Source organism: Ictalurus furcatus, chromosome 10, assembly GCF_023375685.1.
Source record: "Ictalurus furcatus strain D&B chromosome 10, Billie_1.0, whole genome shotgun sequence".
NCBI lineage: Eukaryota > Metazoa > Chordata > Actinopteri > Siluriformes > Ictaluridae > Ictalurus > Ictalurus furcatus.
The window spans coordinates 6,690,063-6,717,510 of NC_071264.1; the positions used below are offsets into that span (position 1 = coordinate 6,690,063).

A 27,448-nucleotide genomic window follows, 5' to 3' on the forward strand; every position below is an offset into this window, starting at 1 on the left:
ATGAAAATATATATATAAAGATAGAATGTTCAAAACTTGTTACATTTTTTGGCTTTAACACAATATTACATATTACATAAATATTAAATTAAACTCTCGTAAACTCCTTCGCTTGGTTTTCATCATTCTTGATTCATTTTGATATTCAAATAAATGAACGATCAAGAATGACTTGAGTTCTTCCATTCCAATCTCGGTAAATCGTATCTTCATGGAGCTCACTTTGCGCACAGGAGCATTGTTGTGCTGGAACATGTTTGGGCCTCTTAGTGCCAGTGAAGGGAAATTGTAATGCTACAGCATAGAAAGACATTTTATACAACTTTGTGGCAACAGCAGGGGCGGACCAAAACGTGGGCATGGACTTTCTGGCCCAGAGCAGCCTACCCCACCCGGCCCACAACACGCCACATCATATAACACACCAGCTCATAGATGGTTAGACCAATTTTTAACACCAGTTACTAGCATAAAAATATAACACAATACAAAAACATAAATGCTATTTAAACATATTTATTTGAAGTAACACTGAACAGTTATCAAGTCATATTTGTAAAATAGGCAAACAGAAACAGAAGAACAGTGTAACAAAGAACATTTATAATATCAAACAAATCCAGACAGTATCTGGGTGCAGTGTAGGAGAGCTGTACCACTCATCTGTACAACTCCTGAATCAGGACTGAAACTTTATATTTTATACACTAAAATGAATCCACATCTGAATGGCACACAATCATCATAGGACATTAAACTCAGCTATGATCATGTCTGCAGAGTTCAGGGTTTTCTTTTGGGAGCAGGTCAGCAGAGCTTTAGAAGGGAATGAGGAGGAGGAGAAGAGGAGAGTATATATGTATATATGAGAGTGAGAGAGAGAGAGAGAGAGAGCGGAGAGAGCGAAAGAGAGAGAGCATATAGGGTTGCTTTTTTTGAGATGGCAATGTTAATGTGCCACAATATAACACACAAGTAGGCATGAGAAGACTTGAGCTTGTCAATTATGACAGAATTTAGGAAGATAGTGTGAGCCATGACACATTAATTTACCTTCTAATAAACTAAATTTAATATTTTCAGTTAATTTTACAGACTGTATGCAAAAAACAACAACCGTTAATCTGTTCCACCTTGTAATTAAATACAATAAACCTCAATGTTCAGTGTCTGAAGTCTGCTCCTCTTAAATATATTTAAATCTACACTATTAGACATTTCTCCACTGTCATGGTTCTGGGCTGGAGTCAGTTCTCGAACCATTCTGTGTATATTGTGTATATATCTGAATAATCTCATATAGGATGTGATTGGGGGAGTTCATTTACCTGTCAGATGCACAGCGCTTTAGTTTAGTGGTGTTCATTACGGATGCTCCGATCAGGATTTTTACAGCCGATACCGATCCAGATACCAATCTTTTTTTGTTTAAGCTTTAATCAGGAGGTCTGTCATAAACAGTTAAATGTAAGCTCTCTGCTCATGGTCACTGTTAATTGAATTAAAATAATAGCAATGAGAAATACTGTTGATTAATTGATAAATAAACAAGCATAACATATGTATTTTAAAATATCTTAAACAATAAAGAGTCCTAATTAAAAGTAGACTAACACAAAAATGATCCATATTAGGAAAAAGGCTCTAAGGAGATAGCTTACTAAGCTTAATGTCAAATTGATATTAAGTGCAACCCATAGTAACCCAACCCATAGTGTTCCTTTTAGATGGATTTCCCCAGTACAGTGTTGCCATGTGATAATATTGTGTTTTTTGGGGTGATTAAATCAGAACATTGAAACTGGAGTTGACTTTTCTGGTGATATCTGGCAACCGAGAGTTTATATGAAGTGAATGCGCTATTAGAGTTAGTGAAGGAGAGCGGCAGTGTACTGTATGTTTACAGACTGAACAGTTGCTAATCTTGATTATGATTGGGGAGGAATTATTTAATAAAGAAGTTTGAATTAAACCCCACCTTATAGCGTTAGTATTATTATTAATTTACTCCTCCCGACGCCACTGTGTCTACATGAGCAGGTGAAAGTTCATGTAATTTTGCGGGATCAATAAACGATGGCGGTTTGTGAGATTGGGAAGTTGAGAGAATCAGATGATGTTCAGTGTTACTCTTTTCATCATAATGGCTTCTCTGCAGTATTTACACACTTGTTTGGTTGACCGAGGTGATGAAATGCAGTGTGAAAGTAACTGTTGCGCGGTGTAGATGCATTTTGGACTTCCTGTAGTTTTTATTCCGATGCATTATACAACTATGAACTGGTCACTCGCACCGGTGCCCCTAAATATTTTTTCACAGTCACACAAAGACCTTTTCAGTCACAAACGCGAATGAAATGGTCGCACTGTAGAGCCCTGAAAGGAGACGCGATATTATTATCATTACTGGTATTATGTATGTATACGTAGGCTATATATAGGCCTACATGTTTCCGTAGCAGCCGGCTGGCCCACCAGGAAAACTCGTGTGCTCCAGATGGCCAGTCCGCCCCTGGGCAACACTTTTGGGAAAAAACACATTTTCTGTCAAGACATTTTATCAACCCTGACAAGATTTTTTGTTCTCTGGGGTCAAATTGGGTTCCTTGTCTACTCAGGGCTACTACAAATATTATATAATGTTTCTGCAATCTGCTTTCCCATAGTTTTCTAACACAAGCACGTGCGACTCAGCACTGCCTCCTACTGGCCATGGCTTTTTCTTTAGATATAATATAATTATAATTTCCATCATTTTCCCAATAGGAGGCGGTGTAGTGCTGATAGTCAGATACCATCCAAAGTTATGTTTATAGTCGATGAATCCAAACTCCGTTTACGAGATGCCACACGTGAATTTAACTTGTGAATGTTGCATTAAAAAGTAAGCATAAAAGACTGAGTCCCGCTGTATTACTCAGGCTGCACTGCAGTGTCTATTCACAGGCGCGATCCCACTACTGATCGGCACGGGGGCTTTGACCTGCTCCGTTCCCGACCTGGGCCGGTTCACCCCTCCTTAGGCGACCTGGTTGTCCCGAGCTCCCTCAGAAGCACCATATCGATACCGAACTTAGTGCGGACACCCGATCGGCAAAGCCCACTGCAGCCCAGAACCCCTGAACTCAAGCGATCCGCCAGCCTCAGCCGCCCAGTAGCTTGGATTACAGGTACGCGCCACCGCACCCGGCGAAAGCAGTATAGAACTGAGCCGCCTTTAAACACGAACCTGCTCTGCGCTGCAGCCAAGTAACACAAAGAACTACCGAGTAAACATTCACTAGAGATACTGCAAGGCTTTTTGTCAGAGATCATACAAGTTTATACATAATAATAAAGTTTATATATTTGCATGCCATTTCAATTCGGCTAATATACTGCATCTGAATAGTATAATTAAGCCCACTTTAAATAATAAAAACTGAACTTTGTGTGTCTGGATGTATAACAACATTTCACAGGTTGGAAGCCCAGAGGCCAGAGTTTGGGTGTTGAAGCAACAAGACTTCAGGAATTAGTATGAAATATTACATCCTATAAATAGTAATAAAACTTTAGGTAAAGTCAAATAACAAACCAAACAGAAAAACTCAATATTAACCAACTGCTGGCTAAATAATAATAATAATAATAATAATAATAATAATAATAATAATAATAATAATAATAATATCCTTGCAATATATTCACACTAAATAGCTGAAAATGTATCACTGTAGAAACCTCCAACACTCAAAAAATAAAAGCATTTTGCCTCTTGTTCAGTTGAATTAATTAGAATGAGCTCAAGTAACACGATTTTGGAACATTGTGTCACACCTTAATTTCATTCTGTTCAGTCCACCTAATATATTTTAAACTGAAGTTTACTTAATTCATTTGTGTTAAAACTACATTAATCATGTATGTAGACATAACTATTTGGGCAGTGGATCTGTAGTTCCCAGCATGCTTTGCACAGGACTGCACTAGGAGAGTAAATTTTAAGGATTAAGTGTTATTTTATGTGTTTTTTCAGTAAAGGAAAAAACATGTTAGTGTTTAATCTTCAGTTATGTTGGACCTTTGAAGGAGTTTCTGCAATGGTTTTGAATTTTGTGGTTATCATTGTGTTGATGAGCAGCACTTGTGCTTAGGTTGTGGACACTCAGTGATCTGTACTAATGTCAGTACTGACTCCAGTCTTATCTTATTTGTTCAATATATACATTGTGTATATTGATGAAGGAAGCCGTTTGTATAAGCATACGAAAATTAATTAAACCTCATTAAATTGTTACAAAATAATAATGTGGAACAACATAAGAAAATATAGTTTGAAAATTGTAGTAGTTAATTAAACATACTAGAGTAAATGTATTTGACTTAAACCAACTAAATTGTGTTGACACAACTAACTAAGTGTAGGTGTGATGTACACTGTAACATTTGTGCATTTAAGAGCAGAGACTGAAATATAGTTGTGAAAGGACAGTGTGTTGTTGAAGTGGTTTGTTAAAAAGTAAGCATAAAAGACTGAGTCCCGCTGTATTACTCAGGCTGCACTGCAGTGTCTATTCACAGGCGCGATCCCACTACTGATCGGCACGGGGGCTTTGACCTGCTCCGTTCCCGACCTGGGCCGGTTCACCCCTCCTTAGACAACCTGGTGGTCCCGAGCTCCCTCAGGAGCACCATATCGATACCGAACTTAGTGCGGACACCCAATCGGCATAGCCCACTGCAGCCCAGAACCCCTGAGCTCAAACGATCCGCCAGCCTCAGCCTCCCAGTAGCTTGGATTACAGGCAACCGCCACCGCGCCCGGCGAGAGCATTATAGAGCTGAGCAGCATTTAAACACGAACCTGCTCTGAGCTGCAGCGGCCTCTAGTGGCCAGGATAAGAATTTCACTCTCCTTAATTTCCTCTTCGCTTCTTTGAGGTTTGACGGCGTATTTAAAATATCTTAAATATATGAATACATACGTGGGTATATAATATGTACAGGGGTTCTGTTTATTTTATTTTTAGTCTACATGTTTTTCTATCAATTAGATCAGCCAGATAATTCTTGTCTTTTTTTTAGTTCAGGGGTAACAAGACCTAACCTGAACTACTTACAACCAGCCAGTTACTAGTGAGCTAATTTAGCTAGTTAGCTACCGTTCATGTTTAGCAAACCGGAAAACTTTATTATTAAACTCTGATAACCAGACAGTCTCATATGGAATTACAAAAAGTTTTTTTTTTTTTTTTTTTTTTTTTTTGAAGTAGCTGGTCAGCATTTTTGACCTGTAATTTTTTGAGTCAGCTGTTTTGCATGCTAATGTACAGCTATTTCTGTTGTCTATTTTAGGTTCCTCATACAATGAGGCATTTTGTCTCGTTTAACTTTGTAATTATATTATGGTGTAATTACAATATACTGTATTTTTATACATTCATATTTTTCTGAAATTTACTGGGGAAAAACAGATTTTTGATATTATTGTTGGTTTTGCATTTTTCAAAGTGGCATTTTGGTCTTGTTTAGATATTAACAGCATTCTAGAAAATGACTCATGACTATTGTTGGATAAAGAATTTGTTATTTTCCTTATGTTCCTTAGTTTTAAACATAGAAATAAAAACACTTCTGCTTTTTGTTAAAAATGAGAAATTTAGCCTAAAATCAGTAACATTTCTTAAGGTTTTTTTTTTTTTTTTTACAATAGGCATTTTGAGTTTGTGCTATCTAATGCTTACTGTGTTAAAGAAGTTCAGGGAAAAAGTGAAAAAGACTGAGTGCTACTGTTTATTCACAGGACTGATCGGGATGCATTTTACATTGGGGTTGCTGGACTTTTAAGCAGTATACATGTGATGTCTGCTATCTATATATTATTATTTGTAAGAGCTTCAGTGGCAGTTAAGGGAATCCTGAATGTCAGGGTGCTATAGCACCACCACTTCCAGCATCTTTGCCCACTACTGATCAGAACTGGAGAAATAGGTGCTGGAGAGAAAACACCAAACACTATGATGCACTAAGAGTGCATTCTTCAAATTGCAAATTCATTCTTTCTCAACACAAAGCCTGTGGATGTTGGACATTTGCCTTTCATAATTAAGCAATTGTCATTATGATATTAGATTACATTTTACACTGTTGTACATCATTTCTGCTAAATGTCACAGAAACCAGACCAATTCTAAAAAGTGCACAAAACAACAACAACAAAACAATCCTTTGGGTCTGGATCTAAATATGCTGACACAGCAGAATGGATTATCACCATTAAGAGTGACACATATTAGACTCCAAGAAAATATGCAATGTATTAAGAAAACCATATCAGTAAGTGTTTACACCAAGGCTTATTTAGCTCTCAGATAGTTCAATTAGGAGACTACAAGGACAATTAAGAGTATATGAGCCATTAACTGAATTCCAAATTACTCTCAAACCCTTACATAAGTCCAATAGTTAGTGTATGAAATTAAGTCTTTCACAGAGCATTTAATGCACTCCAATTTTAATGTAGAAAGTTTTGCATTCAGCCAAGTAACACAAATAACTACCGAGTAAACATTCACTAGAGATACTGCAAGGCATTTTTTCAAAGATCATCAAAGTTTACACATAATAGTAAAGTTTATATATTTGCATGCCATTTAAATTTGGCTAATATACTGCATCTGAATAGTATAATTAAGCCCACTTTAAATAATAAAAACTGAACTTTGTGTGTCTGGATGTATAACAACATTTCACAGGTTGGAAGCCCAGAGGCCAGAGTTTGGGTATTGAAGCAACAAGACTTCAGGAATTAGTATGAAATATTACATCCTGTAAATAGTCAAAAAAAACTTTAGGTAAAGTCAAATAACAAACCAAACAGAAAAACTCAATATTAACCAATATTAAATAATAATAATAATAATAATAATAATAATATCTTTGCAGTATATTCACCCTAAACAGCTGAAAAGGTATCACTGTAGAAACCTTCAAGTAGTATAAAGGGAATTAAGTGACTAAAATGCTGTAAAAGATTAATATGCAAAATGAACTAGTCATTACTGTAAAAGCTGCAATTACAGCACTTCGAGATTAATATCAAATGTTTTATCGTGTAGGCCTATAAAAATACGGATCAGTGTAATTCCAATGTGTGAAAAGCTGCTTGTGGTTGCTTTAAGTTAAATTCAATAAATTATAGTTCAATAACATTAAATGTGTATTAATTGCGCCTCCTACTGGCCATGACCTATACTTTAGGAATATAAAGTTGTAATTTCAATATTTTTCCAATAGGAGGCAGTGTAGAGCTAATAACCAGATACCTTTCAATTCTGCCATAAGATACATAAAACGGGTAAAAGATAAGCAAAATTAGCAAGTTTATTATTTACAATGATCCCTGATGGTTTGGGGCATTTTGTATTTATGGTCCCTGAAACCCAAACCCTGTTTAAACCCTATTGATGAGACTGAGGTGTGGGTGTGATGTAACATTTGTGTATTTAGGAGCAGAGACTGAAATATGTAGTTGTGAAAGGACAGTGTGTTGTAGTTATGTTGAAGTGGTTTGTTAAAAAGTAAGTGTAAAAGACTGAGTCCCGCTGTATTACTCAGGCTGCACTGCAGTGTCTATTCACAGGCGCGATCCCACTACTGATCGGCACGGGGGCTTTGACCTGCTCCGTTCCCGACCTGGGCCGGTTCACCCCTCCTTAGGCGACCTGGTGGTCCCGAGCTCCCTCAGGAGCACCATATCGATACCGAACTTAGTGCGGACACCCGATCGGCATAGCCCACTGCAGCCCAGAACCCCTGAGCTCAAACGATCCGCCAGCCTCAGCCTCCCAGTAGCTTGGATTACAGGCACGCGCCACCGCGCCCGGCGAGAGTAGCATGGAGCTGAGCCGCATTTAAACACGAACCTGCTCTGATCTGCAGCAGCCTCTAGTGTCCAGGATAAGAATTACATTCTCCTTACTTTCCTTCTTGTTAATATTTTTTATGGCATACCTAAGGTCGAAGATGGTAATCAGCATTATGCACCTTTATTACACGCCTTAGACATGTTTGGAGAATAAATAATAACAATAATAAATAATAATAAAAGGCCTGATTGATGAAGCTGAGGAGTGTGATAAGGTGCACACCTGGTGCGCCGGCAGGTGGCGGTAAAGCGCCTTTGTTTTGTGAAAAGCATGAAGAAGAGCGAGAAGTTCAGCAGCGTTGTTAGCAGGTTACTTTTGACAATGCACTGGTAAGATATGATTACTAACCAATCACATATAATGAAGTTGTGAAACACGACATTCACCATTAATACTCAGTTATTAAACTGACGTTAGTTCTCTATTGATATGTAGCTTGTCAGAATTGACTTATTGTTAGCCAGTTAGCTAACCCAGTTTCGGTGTAGCACTTCGCGTGCACTACTCTAATGGAGAGCAAGGTTTTTAAATAATGCATTAAACCGTTTAGCTAAGTTCACCATGCTGTGGAGGATTATCTGGAAAACATGGAAGGGTTTCTTGTGGGTTTTTAAAAAAATTTATTTTAGAGCTGTATGCTACAAATTTGTGGCACAGGTACAAGCACTGTTTTATAAGATGTTGGTTAGTCTGTGTAGCTGGGTCTCATTATTATCAACTTATTCTACTTTATTATTGAGTTTTTGTAGTTGTCTTTTGAATGTAATGGGTTACATCCAGCCCTTTACTAACACTTAAGTTAAACAGCTTCAATACAGAACCAAAATATTACAGTACACACTTACATGTTATTAGGAATAATAATTATACAGCTGGATTGTGTTCAGAGGGAGTCTGTGACATTTATTTCACGGTTAAAAAAAAAAAAGTCCCTGGCTGCAAAAAGTGTTCAGTTTTGAATTAAAATCGAATTTACTGACCCTGAGTTAATGCTTGAAATGAAAAACTAAACAGGAGTTTCTGGAGGTTTTCACTGAAAGACATTTTTGTGACAAACTTATTGGATCTTCGTGTGGTAAATTCATGTCAAAAAAAAGAGAGAAAAATGCAGGAGACGTCACCGTGTTGAAAGTCTAACAGTATGAGTAGTGAAATATTCATTCAACACCAAAATCCTCCTTAAAAATATCGAGAAAACGACCGTTCCCTTGAAACAATACAGCTTCTGAATGAATTCAGCACGGTTTGCTGTCTGTGATCATTTTTACAACAATTAGTATTTTAAATTTACTGCAACCATGGGATGGCAATTCTTTATACGCTCGCTGGCCGCTTCGTTAGAAACATCTTTACTGCCCTTTGAAGCGATTATCCGATCAGCCAATCATGTGGCAGCAACGGCATGCATAAAATCACGCAGAAACGTGTCACGCCGAACGTAGGAACTGGGGGAATCGTGATCTCGTGAGTTTGACCGTGCCATAAGCGTTGGTTTGAGCACTTTAAATAATAATACGGATTTCTTGTGACACGCAGCAGTCTCGAGAGCTTACACAGAATGGTGGGAAAAACAAAAAAACGTCCAGAAAGGCAGCTCGGAACCCTCGAGACATTGAACCTTATTGAACGAACGGGTTAAAGACCATGTCGGCGGGCACAGGCTCACCGAAAAACTCCCATTGGACAGTCTAAGAGTGTAGAAACGTAACCGGGTCTGATGATTCTTCATTTCTGCTGAGTTGCACAGAAGGCAGGGTGCGAATTTGGCATCAACAGAATGAATCCATGAACCCAGGCTGGTGGAGGTGGTGTAATGCTGTGGGGAATGTTTTCTTGGCATACATTCGGCTGTTGAATACCAATTGAACGTTGTTTGAACGCCACAGCCTGTCTGAGGATTGTTGCATGCCTTTATAGCCATAGTTTACCATCTTATAACAGATACGTGATAATCCAGCACGATAATACGCCATATCGCAAAGCACAAGTCGCCTCAAACTGGTTTGGCAACGTGAGATTCGTAGCTGACAAATCTGCAGCATTTATGTGATGCAATCATGTCACCATGAATCTCAAATCAATGTTTCGAACACCAGCAAGGAATAATATGAAGTCTCTGGAGCACGATCGGGAGCATGAATTGAGCAGTGTACACAGCCAACAGGGGATTGACTGAGGCTGACACTGAGGCTTAGGAAGCTTTGACTTCAGAGATGTAATTGTGATGCATTGGACCATATAATTTCCACATTCTCGAAGTTGCCGGAGTTTTCCCGGATTACTGAATTTCCACACCCATGTAATTACTGAGTGACCTTTTTCTACTACATTAACATGTGTTTTCAAAACCTGACTTTTTTTTATTTATTTATTTATTTTTTAGATCCAACATATAGATATAACATCTAAGTAAATATTTCCAGTAGGGTCAAATCATGCACGTTTTATTATTATTATTATTATTATTATTATTATTATTGTTTTTTTTTTTTGTTCTCGTAAAGGAAAGTCTGTTGTTTGTAAATCTACCTTGAATGACTTGCATATTAATTTTTAAATAATTAACATATGATCTTCAGCGGTGTCCAAGGTTCATTTTGTAATGGAATTCTGTTGCCGTTTTAGTTTGCACCCCACCCCCCATCCCCCAACCCCCAACCCCCAACCCCATCATCATGATGTCGGTCTCTTTTCACTTGGACCACCCAGATGAGGACGGGTTCTCTTTTGAGTCTGGTTCCTCTCGAGGTTTCTCCCTCATGGCGTCTCAGGGAGTTTTTTCTCGCCACCGTCTCCTCTGGCTCGCTCATTAGGGATAAACTCATATGTTTCAAATCTATATCCTGAATCCATCTATTTCTGTAAAGCTGCTTCGGGTCAAAGTCCGTTGTTTAAAAGCGCTATACGAATAGAATTGAATTGAACTTTGGTTAACAGGTTCCTAAATTACCCACAATGCACCTGATTATAGTGGTGGATTATAGTGGTGCTCTTGCATCATCTCTACCTAAAGAGAGTGATGCAGCAGTGCTTTGTGCTTGACATAATTGGCTGATTGGATGATAAAATGGCTGGGGAGGGTATATGTATCTTTTAAATGAGGTTTACTGTAGCTTCTACTGTTGGCGGTTCTATTAAACCAGGAAAACGTAATGCGCAATAATTGAGGCATTAAAACGAAATTTGATTTCTTTATACACATTAATTTCAGTGTCTGCGGTTGCATCCTTCGAAAGCTTCACGGAGTATATTTGTGCACAGAAGCTCTTTTGTTCTCTTGTCTTTACAGGAAGGCTACAGATGTGTTTGGTGGCTGGCAGCAGTGACCATGCTGTGTTTCCGTATTGCGTTCTTGCTGGTACTCCTCTCTCAGGTCCAGGAACCCATCCAGGCCTCCGAGGAATTCTCTGTGCCTGATGAATGGGTCCTGCTTCACGTCGTTCAAGGCCACATCGGCGCAGGCAACTACAGCTACCTGCGCCTCAACCATGACGGACGCATCATCCTGCACATGCTCAGCCTCAAAGGCGACGCCGACCTCTACGTCTCCGACAAGACGCTGCGACCGGACTTCGACACCTATAAGCTCCAGTCGGCCACCTGTGGCTACGACGTGGTCGTGGTTCCAGGCGACTTTGTTAGACCGGTGGGCATCGGGATCTATGGCCACCCTTCTCACCTGGAGAGCGAGTTTGAGATGAGGGTGTTTTACGATCAGACCGCTTTGACCGAGGACCTGTTTCTAAAGGATTCGTATTCTCCAGAGGAGAGTCATGAACAGCCCAAATACCCACAGACGGGCACCGGGGAGGAATTTGAGGAAGACGAGCCCATCCTGTGGACCATTCTCATTGGGATACTGAAGATAATACTTGAAATTTTGTTTTGATCATTGATGTGATTTTTTGCCGTTAGGCTTAGCATCTTAGAAAAGAGCAATTAAATACGTGGCCAAAGTAACACAAACACTGGAGGGAATTTGTCTTTTGGTAAACACTTTTCATTTTGATCTAGACCTAATCTTGCGGTCTTAACAGAAACGGGAAATACGGTCTCTGCTCGTGTTTTCCCTCGTTCACACGCAGATGGCAGTTTTACTGTCGGTGTGAGTGATGGCTTATCTACAGTTTGTCTGTTTTGATTGTAATTCATCTTCATTTGCGTTGCTAATATGTATTATATACTAATCATTTTGAATCTGCTGAGGTTCTGAGCCCTATGCAATCACCCAAATCAGCTTTCGGAAGAAATAACAACTGTGCCTTTTGTCAGATTCCTTTCCTTAAGAAATGGAGAGGCATGATATGATGCGTTTGTAACATTTTCAAATAAAGTCGGTCAATTGTGCAAACTGCACTCCCTCTTCATTAATCTCTTCATTAATCAAGTTCCCTTTTATTTGTAACCAGCAAATTGTATTAAACAATAGATAGGAGTTTCAGAAATGACGTTTCCAGGCCATCTAGGTGAGTATATTTAGCGCCAGCGATAGATGCCTTTGGTTTACCATAGATAAATTTAGTGGAGAAGGTATTCAATTATGTTTTCTTCCTTTCTTTGTTAGAACATCTTGAATATGCTAATCCCATTCAAATGTCTCACAAATGTTCACTAAGTGAAGATACACCGATCAGCCATAACATTTAAACCAGCTGCCTAATGTTGTCCTTGTACCACCCAAACAGCTCTGACCCATTGAGGCATGGACTCCACGAGACCTCTGAAGGTGTGCTGTGGTATCTGGCTCCAAGACGTTAGCAGCAGATCCTTTAAGTCCTGTAAGCTGTGAGGTCGGGCCTCCATGGATCAGACTTGTTTGTTCAGAACATCCTACAGACGCTCGATCAGATTGAGATCTGGGGAATTTGGAGGCCGAGTCAACACTTTGAACTCTTTGTCATGTTCCTCAAACCGTTCCTGATCATTTTTTGCAGTGTGGCATGGCGCATTATCCTGCTGAAAGAGGTCACTGCCTTTAGGGAATATCGTTGACATGAAGGGGTGTACTTGGTCTGTAACAATGTGGTGCGTGTTAAAGTAACATCCACATGAATGTCAGGACCCAAGGGCTTCCCAGCAGAACACTGCCCAGAACATCACACTGCCTCTGCCGTCTTGCCTTCTTCCCATAGTGCATCCTGATGCTATCTCTTCCCCAGGTAAGCGACACACACACACCCATTGTAACAAGATAATCAGGGTTATTCACGTAACCTGTCGGTGGTTTTAATGTTATGGCTGATAAGTGTAAATTTAAACTTTGACTATTTACACACACAGGGACTCGTACAGCGAACCCTCCACATAAACAGGTTAAAAATGTGTTGAATTGATACTCTCTGTCACCCTCTCACTACGTCTCGTCACTCGCTCACTGTGTTTCTCCAGAGCCTGCCACCTATTACAAATCCTCTGGTCTCTCACTCACTCTCAAAAAACCGTATATAATTTGCAGGCATCAGGTCAGAGAGCCGGTATGCGGGAGCCTCCTGGAGCTTCACGGCGAGGTGGGATGTGTGCTTTTGTGCACAGGGGCATTGTCATGCTGGAACATGTTTGTGCCTCTTAGTTCCAGAGAAGAGAAAACATAAAGCTACGGCATAAAAAAGACATTCTACACAATTGTGTGCTTTCAACTATTGTGGCAATACTTTAGAGAATGCCTACATATGGGTGAGATGGCCAGGTGTCCACAAACATTTGGCTGTATAATATATATAATATATATTTTCACCTTTTTTATTTTTTATAAATGTAATAAGATTTAGGGAATATACAGCCCAATTTGTTTTTATCCGTGTTGTAGTCATAAGGGGTCATTGGAAATTAATTTAATCTAGCAGGGCTCTCTGGCTGCAAAAATGTTTTATTTATTTATTTATGTATTGAAACCAGAGTAAGTAACAAACATAGCAGAGCCCAGGGGTTTCCAGGGCAAGGTCCCCCAAATGGCATTAACATTTGACCGAGGCTCCCCTTTTGAAAGATGTCTTTAAAACACATTAAAAATACAGACTTCTGAAAATATCCTCCTTTTTTATTAATAATTACATCTTTACATTACATTAGGAATTGATTGTGTGTGTGTGGTTGTCTGAAAGTGAGAAAAAGAAAACACACTAGTGGGAGGGATGGGCTAGGTGGCTCCGATCAAATTGTTGAGGCGCCCCCTGGCGGCCCCCACTTTGAAAACCACTGGCATAGCCTACAATAGTACAAAACAAAGTGTTGCATTAACTGGTAACAGAGGATCTGAAAATGATATAATATTTTAGACGTTAATGACGATTAACAATGTAACATATATTTATTTATAATACAACATATTTTAATTAACAAGATATAAAACAATCAAATTCCACCCTAATAACACCCTAAATATTGGAGATGAATTAACATACTTTTGTTTATGTATATCAAATTTTTGCAATTAGTATAAATAAATTCACAATGTACTCAAGACCTTTTGTTAACATTGTTTTTAAAAAGTTTAAGAAGCCCTACCTATTGGAGATACGTATAATTCAAGCGGCCCAAACCGCGCTATTACGTCACAAGCCTGCGACGGCACCGCCGCAGCACGACCTTCTAGCAGCAGGTTTGACAGCGCAATGTGTTGATGATTAGTGCTCGTGTTTTATTTGGTCGGAATCATGTTTCGTGCTACTTTCACAGTATGTACAAGGGGCATCTCTACACGGGTGAGTAATCAGAAATGTGTTCATGAACACGTTATAACGTCGCGCCTTGTAGCACTCTGCTAATCGTAGCGCTAACGTTAGCTACTGCAGCTGACTGAACTGTGCAGTACAGAGCTCTCTTCAGTAATCTGTGCTAGGATTAGTTTCAGAAACACTCTACCGGCTTTACAGCTGACCGAGTTTTCACAAGTGGTTTGTCTAACTCTTTTTATTTATTTATTTATTTTCACCAGCTGATCTCTTCTCTCTCTGGAGAAAGCGCTCTTCCGTCAAATTTACGTCTTCCAGCAAATCTAATCGGGGCTCCGAGACAAAGTAAGCTGCTCAGACATTACACCCATCCAGTCCAGGTGAAACTACCGGTGGTACGGTTTGATTCTCACGGTTGTCTGTAAATGTTTACGGTTATCACGGTATTCCTTTTTTAAGTTTAAAGTTTTATTTCCATTAAAAAAAACCCTCACACAACTCATTTCTGAGAATTAAAGGGAAAATTTTTATAATTAAGTATTTGTACAAAAGTCTCTTTGCACATAAGTGTGTTTATATATAATATATCAAGAAAATCAGACGCTATCTCACTGAACAGGCTGCACGGCTACCCAGCTGACAAAAAAACATCCCCAGGACGTCCCCTAAATGGCCTCTACGAACATCCCCCGAACGTCCATGTGTAGGGTCCGCTTGACATCCTATGGATGTTTAAGGGGACGTCCAGCGGCCATCTGGGATGCTTAGGGGACTTTCGCTGAAATGAACACTTTCAGTAGTGTTATGACTTGCTCTCCTCGGAATGTCAGCCAGCGAACATTATAAACCGGACCGGACGCGGACCTAAGTGGACGTTCGTAACGTCCGGGGGATGTCCCCTGTTTGCTGGATACTAGTCCAGGCTCTTGTTATCTCAAAACTGGACTACTGCAACGCACTACTCTCGGGTCTCCCAGCCCGCTCCATCAAACCCCTTCAGATGATTCAGAATGCAGCAGCACACCTCATCTTCAACCAGCCCAAAAGAACCCATGTCACACCCCTCTTCATCTCCCTCCACTGGCTTCCTGTAACCGCCTGCAACAAATTCAAAACCTTGTCTGGAACAGCGTTCCCCTACCTCAACACTCTCCTGAAGGTTTACGTTCCCTCACGCAATCTGCGATCGGTTAACGACCGGCGCTTAGTAGAGCTACTCAGTGAGGCATGAGGTCCCTTTCCAGAACCGTCACACTAACTGTCCCTCAGTGGTGGAATGAACTTCATTTTCCCGTGACTGGCACCGTCATCGACACGTGCACACCAAGTACGAAGAAAATCAGAAAACGGCATTTCGGAGACGTTTGTAAATCTGTTGGATTTTTTTAGATTTTAGTGATCGACGCAAAATCAAGCAAACGCTGCGATATTCAGAGGAGCTTGCAGGTTTTCAAAGCCATCTTCGATGCACGTGCGATGGACACGAGTGCAGCTAAAAGGTCTCGTTTACCGACAGACAGCGCTGCGAAAGGGCGTGCAAGACAATTTAGTGCGACCGCGATTTCGCCAGTTCGAGTAGTTTTCTGCGAGGGGGGCAACAGAATCGAGCATGAAATCCTGTACGCACTGTTTAATCGTTCAGTTTGGCTTACACAAAACATGTACATACAATTTGAATAAATGCTGAATCATTTGTTAGAATGAGTGGATGTGAGAATGGGGAAAAAAAATGAAACCTGTCTTATGGATGACAGTTGAACGTTGTCCATGTATGCTGTAACGTGTGTACACGTTTTATTTTAGAGGCGGCCGTCCCCACCGGGTCCGAGCTTCCGGTCCTGCGCAGATGTGACGCTGATGTTCCAGCTCACCTCGCACCTGTTCAGACATGGCTGCACTCCTTAGGGAGTTACGAGAGCGAGCCGTTGGGGGTCGTCGATCTTCACCCTGATGTGTTTTCCGTACCAGTCAGGTAGACCAACGTATTGATTCCACTGCTGTATAAAAATCAGGCATCAGAGACACATGGAGAATATACAATAGACAGAACAACACCGAGGACGTCTTTCACGGAGAGTAAGCTTTGTGTGTGTGTTCCCAGGCTCGATATACTCCATGCTGTAGAGGTCTGGCAGAGGAATTTCAAAAGAATTGTGAGTAACCATAAACCACTCAAGTTTTAATCTCTCCAGTGTGATGATGTCTAAAAATGAATTTCCTGCTCAGGACATCAGACGTGATCATTCACAAACATAACCAGCTTTATAAAGGTTGATGGTCCTGCTTTGGACAGAAGGCGTATTGTTTGTTCATCATGCTGCGAATATATGCAGTGAAATTGATGATTATAATTAGTTGTTTTTTTTAAACTATAGAGCAATGCTAAGGTGAAGAGCAGGGCGGAGGTCAGAGGAGGAGGCAGAAAGCCCTGGAAGCAGAAGGGAAGTGGACGCGCTCGCCACGGAAGCATTCGCTCCCCGATATGGAGAGGAGGTACTGTACGAGCAACCTGGAACAAATATGGCTTCACAGAAGCAATATGTTCCAGTAGCTCAGTATCGTGTTGCATATATAATAGTCCCTGTGTTTCGTTTTAGGTGGCGTTGCTCACGGTCCGAGAGGACCAACCAGTTATTATTACATGTTGCCTATGAAGGTGCGTGTACAAGGACTGAAAATCGCATTGACCGCTAAACTCGCACAGGTACGTGACAACAGTCCGACGATTACGTTAAACAGCACGTATTAAATTTGCTCAGTCCCTCCAGGATTTTGCGATCGCAAAAATCAAGCAAACCTCGGAATATTTCACAGGAGCCAGCAAGTTTTCAAAATGGCCGCAGATTTGCGCCGAGACGCATCATGTGACGTCCTCACAAACCACGTTCAGACAAAGCCCTCTTCAATTCACGTGCGTCCAACACGAGTACAGACAAACGGTCTCGTTTACTAACAAGCGTCAGTGCGGAAGACCGAGCAACATATTTAAGTAGTTTTCCGCAATAAACCACCGCAAAATCAAGCATTGTTGGCCGCAACAATCACAAAAAATTCTGGGAAATCCTGTACGGACTGATTTCTGGTCACGACCATTTTTCTCCAGAATTTCAATTCTGAAAAAGTTGGCACAGTATGGAAAATGCTAATAAAAATTAAGAGGAGTGATTTGTAAATGTATTTGAGGTTTTATTTAATCAACTGTATAGTATTTTGAAATTGATGCATGCAAACACGTTCCAAAAAAGTTGGGACGGGGCAATTTAGGACCAATAGCGATGTGACGAGTTGAAATAAGAAGGTGATCGTCTAATCATAGTATATGAGGAGCCTCCAAAAAAGGCCTAGTCCTTCAAGAGTGAGGATGGGTCGAGACTCGCCAATCTGCCAACAGATGCATCAGGGAATAATCCAACACTTTGAGAACGACATTCCCCAAAGATAAATCGGTAGGATTTTAGTCATTTCACCTTCTACAGTGTACAATATAATTAAAAGATTCAAGGAATCCGGTCAAATCTGGGTGCGTAAAGGGCGAGGCCGAAAACCACTTCTGAATGTGCGTGATCTCCGATCCCTCAGACGTCATGAATCTGTAATGGATATCCTGACATGGGCTCGGGAATACTTTGGTAAAGCTTTGTTAGTCAACACCATTCGCCGCTGCAGCCACAGATACAAGTTAAGGCTTTACTGTGCAAAGCAGAAGCCATACATAAACACTGTCCAGAAGCTCCGCCCACTTCTCTGGGCTCGGTCTCATCTGAGATGCACAGTGGAATTGTGTTTGTGGACAAAACAGCTCCAGGCCAAAGAGGAAAAGGACCATCCAAGCTGTTATCAGCGTCTGTCATGGTATGGGTAACTTGGACATCTGTGAGGACATGATTAATGCAGAAGGATATGTACACATTTTGGAGCAACATATGCTGCCATCCAGAGCAGGACGACGCCAAACCACATTCTGCCCGGATTACAAGCGCATGGTTGTGTAAGCAGAGAGTGCGGGTGCTAGCATGGCCTGCTGCAGTCCTGACCTGTCTCCCATTGAGAACGTGTGGCGCATTATGAAGCGTAAAATAAGGCAACGAAGGTCCTGTACATTTGCACAGCTGAAGAAATGCATAATGGATGAATGGGGAAAAATTCCGCTTGCTAAACTTAACCAACTGGTGTCTTCACTCAGCGTCCAAACGCTTAATAAGTGTTATTAAAGAAAAGGTGATGGTACACAGGCGAAAGTCCCAGCTTTTTTGGAGTGTGTTGCAGTCATCAGATTTGAAATGAGTGTATATTTTCAAAAATAAATTAATTAAACAACATCAACTAATGTGTTAATAATGTGTTTTCCATATAGTACAGGGTGAACTGAATTTTCAGATGACTCCTTGTTTGGATTAAAGGTTATGGAGCCAATGTGGGGTTGTTTTTTTTCCTGCCTAAAACTAAAGTCATTCATTTTTATAATTATTTTATATAACAAAAAGAGCACACACTTTTAGGTGATGGGTTTCTCTTACACACACAATTGTCGAGCAACAAACATTGGACGCATAATATAGAAGGTTTATTATTTACGATTTACATTTATAACCGCCACGAATGTAATGTTTGAGGGGTTTAGATTAGATTTTACACTTGTGATACCACAAGATGATCTGGGACTATAATCACAGACCAGACTAGTTCCAGATTCCTCCTGAGAGTGTAAGTGGGGACGAATTAGTCTCAAAATCGCTCCAGAGTTTTCAGTGTAATCACATACAACATAAATGTGCTATCAATCTGTTGTTTATTATTATTCTCCTAGGATTATCTTCACGTTATTGATACGCTGGAGATTCCCACTCCAGACCCACACTATCTAGAGGAACTGCTCCAACACAGGCAGTGGGGGGATTCAGTCCTGATTGTGGATGTGTGAGTATCTCCCATATATTTATTTATGCATCATTATAGCTTTTTCATCCTGAACGTCTCTGACAGTTCCCTTTCAAAATGGACAAATCTTTAACTTTTATTTGAACCTTATCCAGAGGGGAGGAGTTCTCTCCCAACGTTCTACAGGCCACGGCAAACTTAAAGACTGTCAATATCATTCCAGCCATAGGTAAGTTCAGTATACAGTCTTACAAGGTGATAATCCTTCCTGTTGCGTCCCTCATGTCATCCGAGTCGGACCGTTAACAGTCATTTCCCTCACCTTTGCACTCTCACAGGCCTGAATGTTCACAGCATGCTGAAACACGAAAGTCTGGTGCTCACGCTGGAGGCTGTGAAGTTTCTAGAAAAGAAGCTGCTGTGGCACGACTCTCGCTTCACGCCGCTCTACCCTTTCAAGCTGCCGTATAGTGATGTGCCGTAAACATCGATGTATTAAAAACATTTATTTCATAAACGCTGTTCAATATGCCATTCATTTCGAACGTACAACTCACAGGACAGGGGGAAAAAAAATAATTCATTATTAAATAAATAAAAACCTTTAAAAAAAAGAATGTGACCTGGACGTTAAAGTCATGTAGTCCTTATGTCACGTTACATGTAGGTTGCTCTTGCTGGAATTACGCCGTTCGCCAAATCGTGGCGGATTTCCCACCGCAAGGAAGAACGCTTCTTTTCCGTCGGCACCACATACGTGTTGGGGATGTATGTTCGCTGAGGCTTTGGCTATAAATAATAAGTCAGTGTTATAAAATGCGAGAGATAAAAATGTAGTTGATACAAACACGAATCATCTGGACGTAACTTACAGGCGGTGGCTGGTATGCGAGTTGATCCTGAAGATTGAAAAAAAAAAAACCAAGTGTGTTGGTCACACGATATTCTACATTTTATTCATACTGCTAATACACAGCTCTGTAAACATGTGTTTATATAAGACGGTGGTGCTGAATATATTTAAAAAGAAACAAGAACAAAAGAGCAAATGGTACCCTGATGGCCCAGTGGAGCTCTTTGCGGCGGATCTCTCCAGCGGCCTTAAACGTCTCCCACTCATGCTTGTACTGGAAATACCTGAGTGAGAGGAAAAGGATTTCTTCTGTTTAAAAAATAATGACCAATATATGGTCAAAACACTTCCATACATGAGCATACTGACGGTGTTTGTCCAAAAAAAAAAAAAAACTTACTTTGCAACAGGATCGTTTTTTTTCAGGTTTCTCGTATGGGGATGATCCATAACTGGACGAATAACTTAAGAAACAATTGTTATGGATTAAATACAGCTCAAATGGAAAATGTCTATGCTTCAGGTAGACAACTAATCACTACAGAACTATATTATTAGTACGATTAAATCGAGTAGTCTTAGTTTGACTAAAGAAGACAATATTACAAGCCCATGTCCAAGTTATGTAGTGCGTGGGGAAAAATGACAAGAATTCAGAAAGTATTGTTGCACATGGTTCCTGTTACTTTGTTTACTTATTGACAGATTTTACTATTGAGGCGATTTAAATCGGAGAACTGATTACGGACTCGAACCGACTGGAGAGGATTCAAGACTAAGAGCACGGAGTATATTAAAATCTTACATGATTTGGGACGAGGCCTGATGTCATTCTCGCTGTGTGATCTTGTCTGATAAAAACATAGGAACATTTTTTTATTACCAAAAGGCGTAATAAAACGGGCAGAAATTGCACAAAAGAAAGAAATAAAAGTGTAGCATGTCTGCATCATCAATACAGAACAGTGTTCAGCACAATCAGCCCTGATGCTCCAGGATATTTTGATGGTGCGTGACTGTACTGACCATGCCTTTAATGTAGAACTGAAAAGCACTGGGCAGTTCCACTGTCGCGGAGCTGCGTCGGTCACTGTAGCTGCCCGTCTCCTCGCTCTCGGAGTACGAGTCACGACGCGTGCGAGGAGCAGACACGCGTAGGTGGTCCAAGCGCTCTTCCATCTCACTTACTGGCTCTAAAAATAAAAAAACAGGAAAGCAATGTTCATCTACAGCGGACGCCATCAACCCAGTCCTAATTCGTTAAAGCTCGATTGCCTTCATTTTCTTGCTTCCACAGGTTTATCAATAACTGAAGGATCTCTCAGCAGAAGGTTGAAGAACTAGGCTTAGCTACATCAACTGGTTCAATTAGGACAAGCCAATACTTTATAGAGCGTCACTAGTCGGTGACTGAAACCTAACTACACTTATGAACAGCTTGATTAACTCAAGTTCAACCAATAGTATTAGTTTTTTTAAAAACCCTTACAGGGGAAGTTCAAAAACGTTACCCACGTCTAAAAGGACGGGACGTTCCTTGCTTTGTCTTCCTGAAATTTTGCCCCGCATGTCCATCTTCACTCCGGTGATCTTTTATTGCCGTCATATATTCATTACGTCTTCTATTAAACGTGTCATTGTTGCGCATATGAAATGTTTCAACGTCTTCACTGCAAAATGTCACACTTTGGGTGTTTGTTCTTGTTACCTGGAGATGAACGCTATCGCTGGCTCGCTCTTCACTAGCTGGGAGATCAACACTCTGGGACTCTTCAGGGCATACAGTAGCAGATCTCAGTCTGTTCTCATCACTTGTGCCTCGAACAGTGCTAGTAGGGTAATCGTACATGGTGCTATCGCCATCGATAAATGACTCGAAAAGGGTCCAATCGGCTCCATTTCGTGACTCTGAAGGAATTTGTTGCTCGGCCACTTCTGAAGAAAGACCATCTTGATACCAGGACAGATTGGGGTCATCTTGAGTATAAAGAGCTCTGGGGTATTCAGTGTGTAACTCCAGTTCAAACAGACTGCAGTCATCTCGAACATCCAGGTCATCTTTAGGGGAGTCTGGTTTGTACGTTCCGTAGCCGGAAGTTAAAACGCTTGCCGTAAGGCTGCTTATGCTACCGTGGTAATCCTCATCATACACTCCATTTTCACGTGGATCGGCACTATATTTCCAAATTTGCTCAGCAGAGCCATTGTTTTCTCTGTGCTTGGTATATATTTGGTCAGTCCACTCTGCTTCATCAGTGTTGTCTACGTTTACCAATATGGCATTCTTATTGTGTGATGGTCTCGTTTCTGGGTATTGCTCCTCCTTATAGGTCTGGTCATCATTCATCACCAGTTCACTCATGTTATCCTGGTGCACAAAAAAAGTTTTCCGTTCCTCATTTCTCCATAATTCTTCTCCTTCTGGGTCGTCACCCTGGCTAAACCCGCCGGCAAAATATTCTATTTCCTCTTCGCTCTCCAGATCATGGCTTTCAGACTCCGACTCCTCCAAACTCCCGTCCACGTTCTCGTCCCCAACAAAGCACTCGCGTTGTTCTTCCTCGTTGTTTTCTTCCACCCCTTTGTCTTCATTTCCAGCCTCCCCAAATTCACTGCCTGACATTTCCTCTCCTGGACAACCTTCCTTGACATTATCTTCGCTCTCTTCATCCTCAGCTCCTGATTTACAACTCTTCTCTTTGCCTTCATCGTTTTCTTTTCCTGGGTTTGTCGCACTGCTGGCACCACGCTGACTCACCTGTTCACCGCTTAGTCCTCCCGAGTCCTCATCCTTACTTTGCTCCTTAACATAACACCGCTTCTCTTCTTCGTTTTGGCACTCATCGCCCTCTTCCGGCTTTCCTCCAGCCTGCTCATTTACTCCGTCACCTTTGACGTACCCTTCCTCTGCTTTGTTAATGTCCTGCTTGTAGATTCCAAGCTCTGTCTCGATCTGGTCATCCTTTACATAATATTCTCCCTGGTCTTCACTTTCCTGGTCAGTCCAGAAAGAGGACGACAGAGAGTCATTGTCCTCTTCATAGGCGTTTTCCAAGTGGCTGTAATACGCTTTATACATTCTGAGGCTTCCTTTCTTACCGACGTCAAAGAAAATATCGGTCTGTTCACCGAGGCTTGGCAGATGGCTGCCAAGGAGGAGGAGGAGTGACTGTAAGAAGATTAGCACTGATGCCCAAGAGCTCCTAGATCTACAACACTGCGTAGTGATATTGAGACTGCATGACATTTCACGGAGTGCTCCAACACACACACACGGGTCACTACCAGTAGTTGTAAATGCTGCTAAACTTACCAGAGTCTTCACTGTATGTAGACTCATCACACACCTGAGAATGTCCCCTGTGCTTCCTGGAGGGAAAAAGATCAGAATTATTTAGCTGACAAATTCTAGACCTAAATCTGTCACACACACACACACACACTTTAATATTCTCTTTCCTACAAGTGGGTGATATGGCATATCTCAAACATCAGATTACAATAATGTAAGACTTTTCTACACTGCATGAACGGACTGTGGTGTTGTTAAAGGAGAGACAGCAGAACAGTAGTGCCACATTGTAACGGAAAAGCTTAATCATACATTTAGTAACCACCTATAACAATTATTTAACACAGAAGGAGATCGCAATATTTAATAAATAAATAAACGCGTTTAACACAATGTTTTATCGTCATTATCAATATTTAGCATTATTTCCTAAATGTGTCCCAGTCTGTTGTGATCGGTCTACCGCTGTCAGCGAGCAGCCGATGAAGACCAGAGGCGGGGCTTTGTGTTACAAACCTACGTAGGTTAGTACAGGAAGTAAAGTCTGGAATCACTGACGACTCGTTTCAGCTGTTCAGAAGCGATTCCTTCTTTTGGGAGTCGGTAACTCCGTTTGTCGTGCGCTTTGATTTTTGAAACTTTGCAGACTTTTTACATTCACAAACAGCTCTATAACACACTACACGAAAGGGAATATCTGAAAAACCATAACAGGTGCACTTTAATGACATCCTAAAGCCATGCTAACTTTTGCACTTGACTGCATGTGGATAGTCTGATATGTGAGGGAAATGTTTGGTATGTACATCAAAGATTTCTAACACTCCCAGACATCAAAATCATAATGCTTATAAGCGGTTTACTTTATATTTAGATGTATGCTCTCTTGCTCAGCTTACCTAAGCACTTTTCTCTTGAGAGCTGGTTTCGCATTAGTGTGAAGGTCTCGCTGTTGCCTCACAGGTTCACCGGCACCCAGGACCGAACGGTAAACGTCGGAGGACGCGTCCTCGACCTCAAGCCTGTTGGGAGCTGTAGAGGGTCTGATGCATCTGGGAGCCACTGAGTGCTTTATGTAAGAGTCACGGTTTTCATCGTCAAATATTGACGTCAGAACCTTGAACGTAAACATGCAGCGTTAGAGTTAGTCAGTTCTGATGTAAAGTCACATCTAAGAGCATGTACTGTCGGCACTGTGCCTTGCAACGTGTTCACGAAGACGTTCTGGCAGAAAACGTATAAGTAAGGTGGTGGTGATGAGTGGGGGAACAAATGCTGTTAAGTAACGTGCCTTTGGCTGCGTTTATAGATTAGTTCTAGATTTAAGCATCTCCTTTAACTTTTTAAATCAACAATTTAATCGTCCGGAACCCGATAGCTATTCAGTTTAGTGTTGAATTCTCTGGTATATATAATATCTTCAAGTGAGACTTTACAGGCTATTGTATGGCACGTGCCGAAAGCACACAAAGGGGAGTCCGATTCTGCCACGGAGTTGTAGAGATTTATAGATATAGATTTTTTTCTCACGAATGAACACGTTCTCCGTTTACCCTGACAGAAAGCAAAGGCATGTGATGACGGGAAGGGGGCGGGGCTTCCAGGCAGTGTAAGGTAATATCGAGCGGTCAAATATACCCGCACAAAGTGCTCCAGATTCATGTCGATTAGCAGATCTCCTGTTTTACTGGAGAGATGAAGATTTTTGCAAAAGTTCTATTTCAGGGCAACGGTGTTTTGATGGATATTTGTAAAAAAGAAAAGAATAAATCCTTGTAAACAGAGCTTTAGTAAGCGCATACCTGTCTGTGCTGATCTGCTGCCCTGTTACTGGAGTAAATGTAGCTGTACTTGGAACCAGCACCAGGTACCTGGACTAAAAAAAAAAAAGTTCCAATCATATCTGTGCTTTTGCAGCTAGATGAGAGGCGTCTAATTCACTCCAAGTCGATTTAGCGACGCGACCACCACCAACCTTTCTCTTTAGTAAAGGCTGGTGGACTCTTGCTCGAACTGCGGTGAGATTCTGGCGAGCTCCGCTCAGTCGAAGTGCTGCTCCTGGACTTTTCATGCCGGATCAGCAAGTCAAGATCTGTAGACAGGTAGGTTCGAGGTATATAAAAATAATGCCTATTAATATGTACACACACACACACACACACACACATCACAAAATCTTGCCCATAAGAGTAACATTATCACACGTAAAGATACAATCACTATTAGTGCACTGAATTGCGCATGCATCCTAAACACACAATCACATAAACTGTCCGTTTCCTGTTGAATATACACAAACTCTCTAGATGTCGATCTGCCTCCACGGTCTCTTCAGGTAGATATACAGTAACAGATATAAGAGAGAAAAGAAGAGAGGGGTTTTTTTCCCCTTCTAATGGCACATCCCATACAATCCCTTAAAGTGATCATCAAACGTTCTGCTTTTGTCAGGAAACAGATCCGCGTGAGAGTCGCAGCTCACGTGCCAGTCAGGAAAGGCGACTTTTTTACTAACACAGATTCACATGTTGTGATGTTTTCAGGGAGAAGCAAAGTTAACATGAACACGCAAGCCAAAACCCCCACCTTGTTTGAATTCACGCAGTCTTTCTTTGGTTATGTTGGTGTATCCCAGCACAGCCAACTGCTCTTGGATTTCTTCCTCTGAAAAGTCGAGGTTTTCCATTTCCTACGAAGAATTACAAAACAAACGCAAAGAAACGATTCGTTCTCCTGTTACATGCAGCTTGGTCATAATATTAGAACAATACAGTGTTGTAGATAGATAGTTAGATTATATAAATATATATATCTTTATGTTGGAATAAAAAATAGGTTAAACAAGTCAAATACGCCATAGCAATCGAAGCAACTTCCTCAATCTAGACCCATGGTTCTTAAAGTGGGATTTGGGGGAACCCAGGGTTGTTTATTATTATTATTATTATTATTTTTATTATTATTATGGAAATCACAAACACTCAATATCAATAACGTTTTATATTCATTCTGGAGTTCTTCCCTTCAATTGAACAGGTTTAATCCAAACCTAAAGAATGTAGTGCCAAGGAATCGAAAGCTGTCTGACTCAAAAGAATAGCTCAAATATTATTTTGCATGTTTGAATAATGAGATGAAATATCTGCAATATTTGGACTGTTCATGAAATAAATAAAAGGACGCACTTTATTTTACTTATTTATTTTTTTTAAGTGAAAAGGTTCGTAGGGTTTTTAAATAATTAAAGGTCCCTTGCTTAAAAAAAAAACAAAAACAAACCAGAAATCTTCAGAACCTCACACCGACCTAGCTGACTCAGCTAGCTAGATTTAACCTTATTTTAGAGCTGGCGAGAGTGAAAACAAATCATTGAACTATCTGCCGTTATATATTTAAACCCACACAAAAGAAACCAAGCCGATATTATTACCTTCTCGTCCAGTAAACTGTTTTCCCCCAGCGTCAAGACAACAGAAAGCGGTTAGTTAGAAAAAGCTTTGAAAATGACGCCCTTCCTTCTAACCACAGCCAAGAAGGTCCTGAGGCGTGTCCCGGGAAACAGCGCCGTCTACAGGCCTGGAGACGCACCGCGCATCACCGCGTCTAAATACTGCACAACAAACACAACGTTTATTCCTGTAATATATATATTTATATATATATATATCCAAATTAAAATCGCACAAAACACTAGAGCACATTTATGTTTTTTATTTAATATACACAAACTGTCCTGACATGCTGAAGTCCATCATAATTATAATTATTACAGTGTTGTGGGAAGTTAAGGCCTGACTCCGCCCTCCTTCCCCCGCAGACCGTTCATGTATCGACCAATCGCGTT

The 27,448-nt window shown here is 40.8% G+C and overlaps 3 protein-coding genes across 4 annotated transcripts; 2 read left to right on the plus strand and 1 right to left on the minus strand.

Moving 5' to 3' along the window:
* The first annotated feature begins 8,160 nt into the window (after positions 1 to 8,160).
* On the plus strand, positions 8,161 to 12,264 carry c10h6orf120 (chromosome 10 C6orf120 homolog). Its single transcript, XM_053635502.1, has 2 exons — positions 8,161 to 8,239; positions 11,200 to 12,264. The coding sequence occupies exon 2, from the start codon at positions 11,239 to 11,241 to the stop codon at positions 11,797 to 11,799; it is 561 nt and encodes a 186-aa protein (XP_053491477.1). The 5' UTR covers positions 8,161 to 8,239; positions 11,200 to 11,238; the 3' UTR covers positions 11,800 to 12,264.
* A 2,016-nt stretch (positions 12,265 to 14,280) lies between these two features.
* mrpl4 (mitochondrial ribosomal protein L4) lies at positions 14,281 to 19,972 on the plus strand. Its single transcript, XM_053634697.1, has 9 exons — positions 14,281 to 14,611; positions 14,845 to 14,926; positions 16,385 to 16,553; positions 16,683 to 16,734; positions 16,957 to 17,074; positions 17,179 to 17,285; positions 19,389 to 19,498; positions 19,615 to 19,688; positions 19,798 to 19,972. Exons 1-9 carry the CDS (start codon positions 14,564 to 14,566, stop codon positions 19,941 to 19,943), a joined length of 906 nt encoding a protein of 301 aa, XP_053490672.1. The 5' UTR covers positions 14,281 to 14,563; the 3' UTR covers positions 19,944 to 19,972.
* On the minus strand, positions 19,951 to 27,246 carry hyls1 (HYLS1 centriolar and ciliogenesis associated). 2 transcript variants are annotated; one of them, XM_053634696.1, is made up of 12 exons: positions 27,035 to 27,246; positions 26,191 to 26,293; positions 25,580 to 25,696; positions 25,407 to 25,480; positions 24,504 to 24,673; positions 23,626 to 23,681; positions 21,339 to 21,505; positions 21,118 to 21,163; positions 20,713 to 20,776; positions 20,515 to 20,596; positions 20,332 to 20,358; positions 19,951 to 20,248 (listed from the first exon to the last, which is right to left on the minus strand). In XM_053634696.1, exons 2-12 carry the CDS (start codon positions 26,288 to 26,290, stop codon positions 20,117 to 20,119), a joined length of 1,035 nt encoding a protein of 344 aa, XP_053490671.1. In that variant the 5' UTR covers positions 26,291 to 26,293; positions 27,035 to 27,246; the 3' UTR covers positions 19,951 to 20,116. The 2 variants fall into 2 exon arrangements, with proteins under 2 accessions (XP_053490671.1, XP_053490670.1); XM_053634695.1 differs by having other exon boundaries at positions 24,504 to 24,721; positions 27,035 to 27,244.
* Positions 27,247 to 27,448: the final 202 nt, after the last annotated feature.

What these genes read in the sequence shown, in the direction of transcription:
- c10h6orf120 (XM_053635502.1), top strand. Translation starts at nt 11,239, where the DNA reads ATGCTGTGTTTCCGTATTGCGTTCTTGCTGGTACTCCTCTCTCAGGTC.
- mrpl4 (XM_053634697.1), top strand. Translation starts at nt 14,564, where the DNA reads ATGTTTCGTGCTACTTTCACAGTATGTACAAGGGGCATCTCTACACGG. An exon ending in CAAGGGGCATCTCTACACGG is followed by an intron (nt 14,612 to 14,844) that starts GTGAGTAATCAG and finishes TATTTTCACCAG; the next exon opens with CTGATCTCTTCTCTCTCTGG. An exon ending in AGAGGAATTTCAAAAGAATT is followed by an intron (nt 16,735 to 16,956) that starts GTGAGTAACCAT and finishes TTTAAACTATAG; the next exon opens with AGCAATGCTAAGGTGAAGAG.
- hyls1 (XM_053634695.1), bottom strand. Translation starts at nt 26,290, where the DNA reads ATGGAAAACCTCGACTTTTCAGAGGAAGAAATCCAAGAGCAGTTGGCT. An exon ending in ACTGCGTGAATTCAAACAAG is followed by an intron (nt 25,697 to 26,190) that starts GTGGGGGTTTTG and finishes ACCTGTCTACAG; the next exon opens with ATCTTGACTTGCTGATCCGG. An exon ending in AGCTCCACTGGGCCATCAGG is followed by an intron (nt 20,359 to 20,514) that starts GTACCATTTGCT and finishes TTCAATCTTCAG; the next exon opens with GATCAACTCGCATACCAGCC.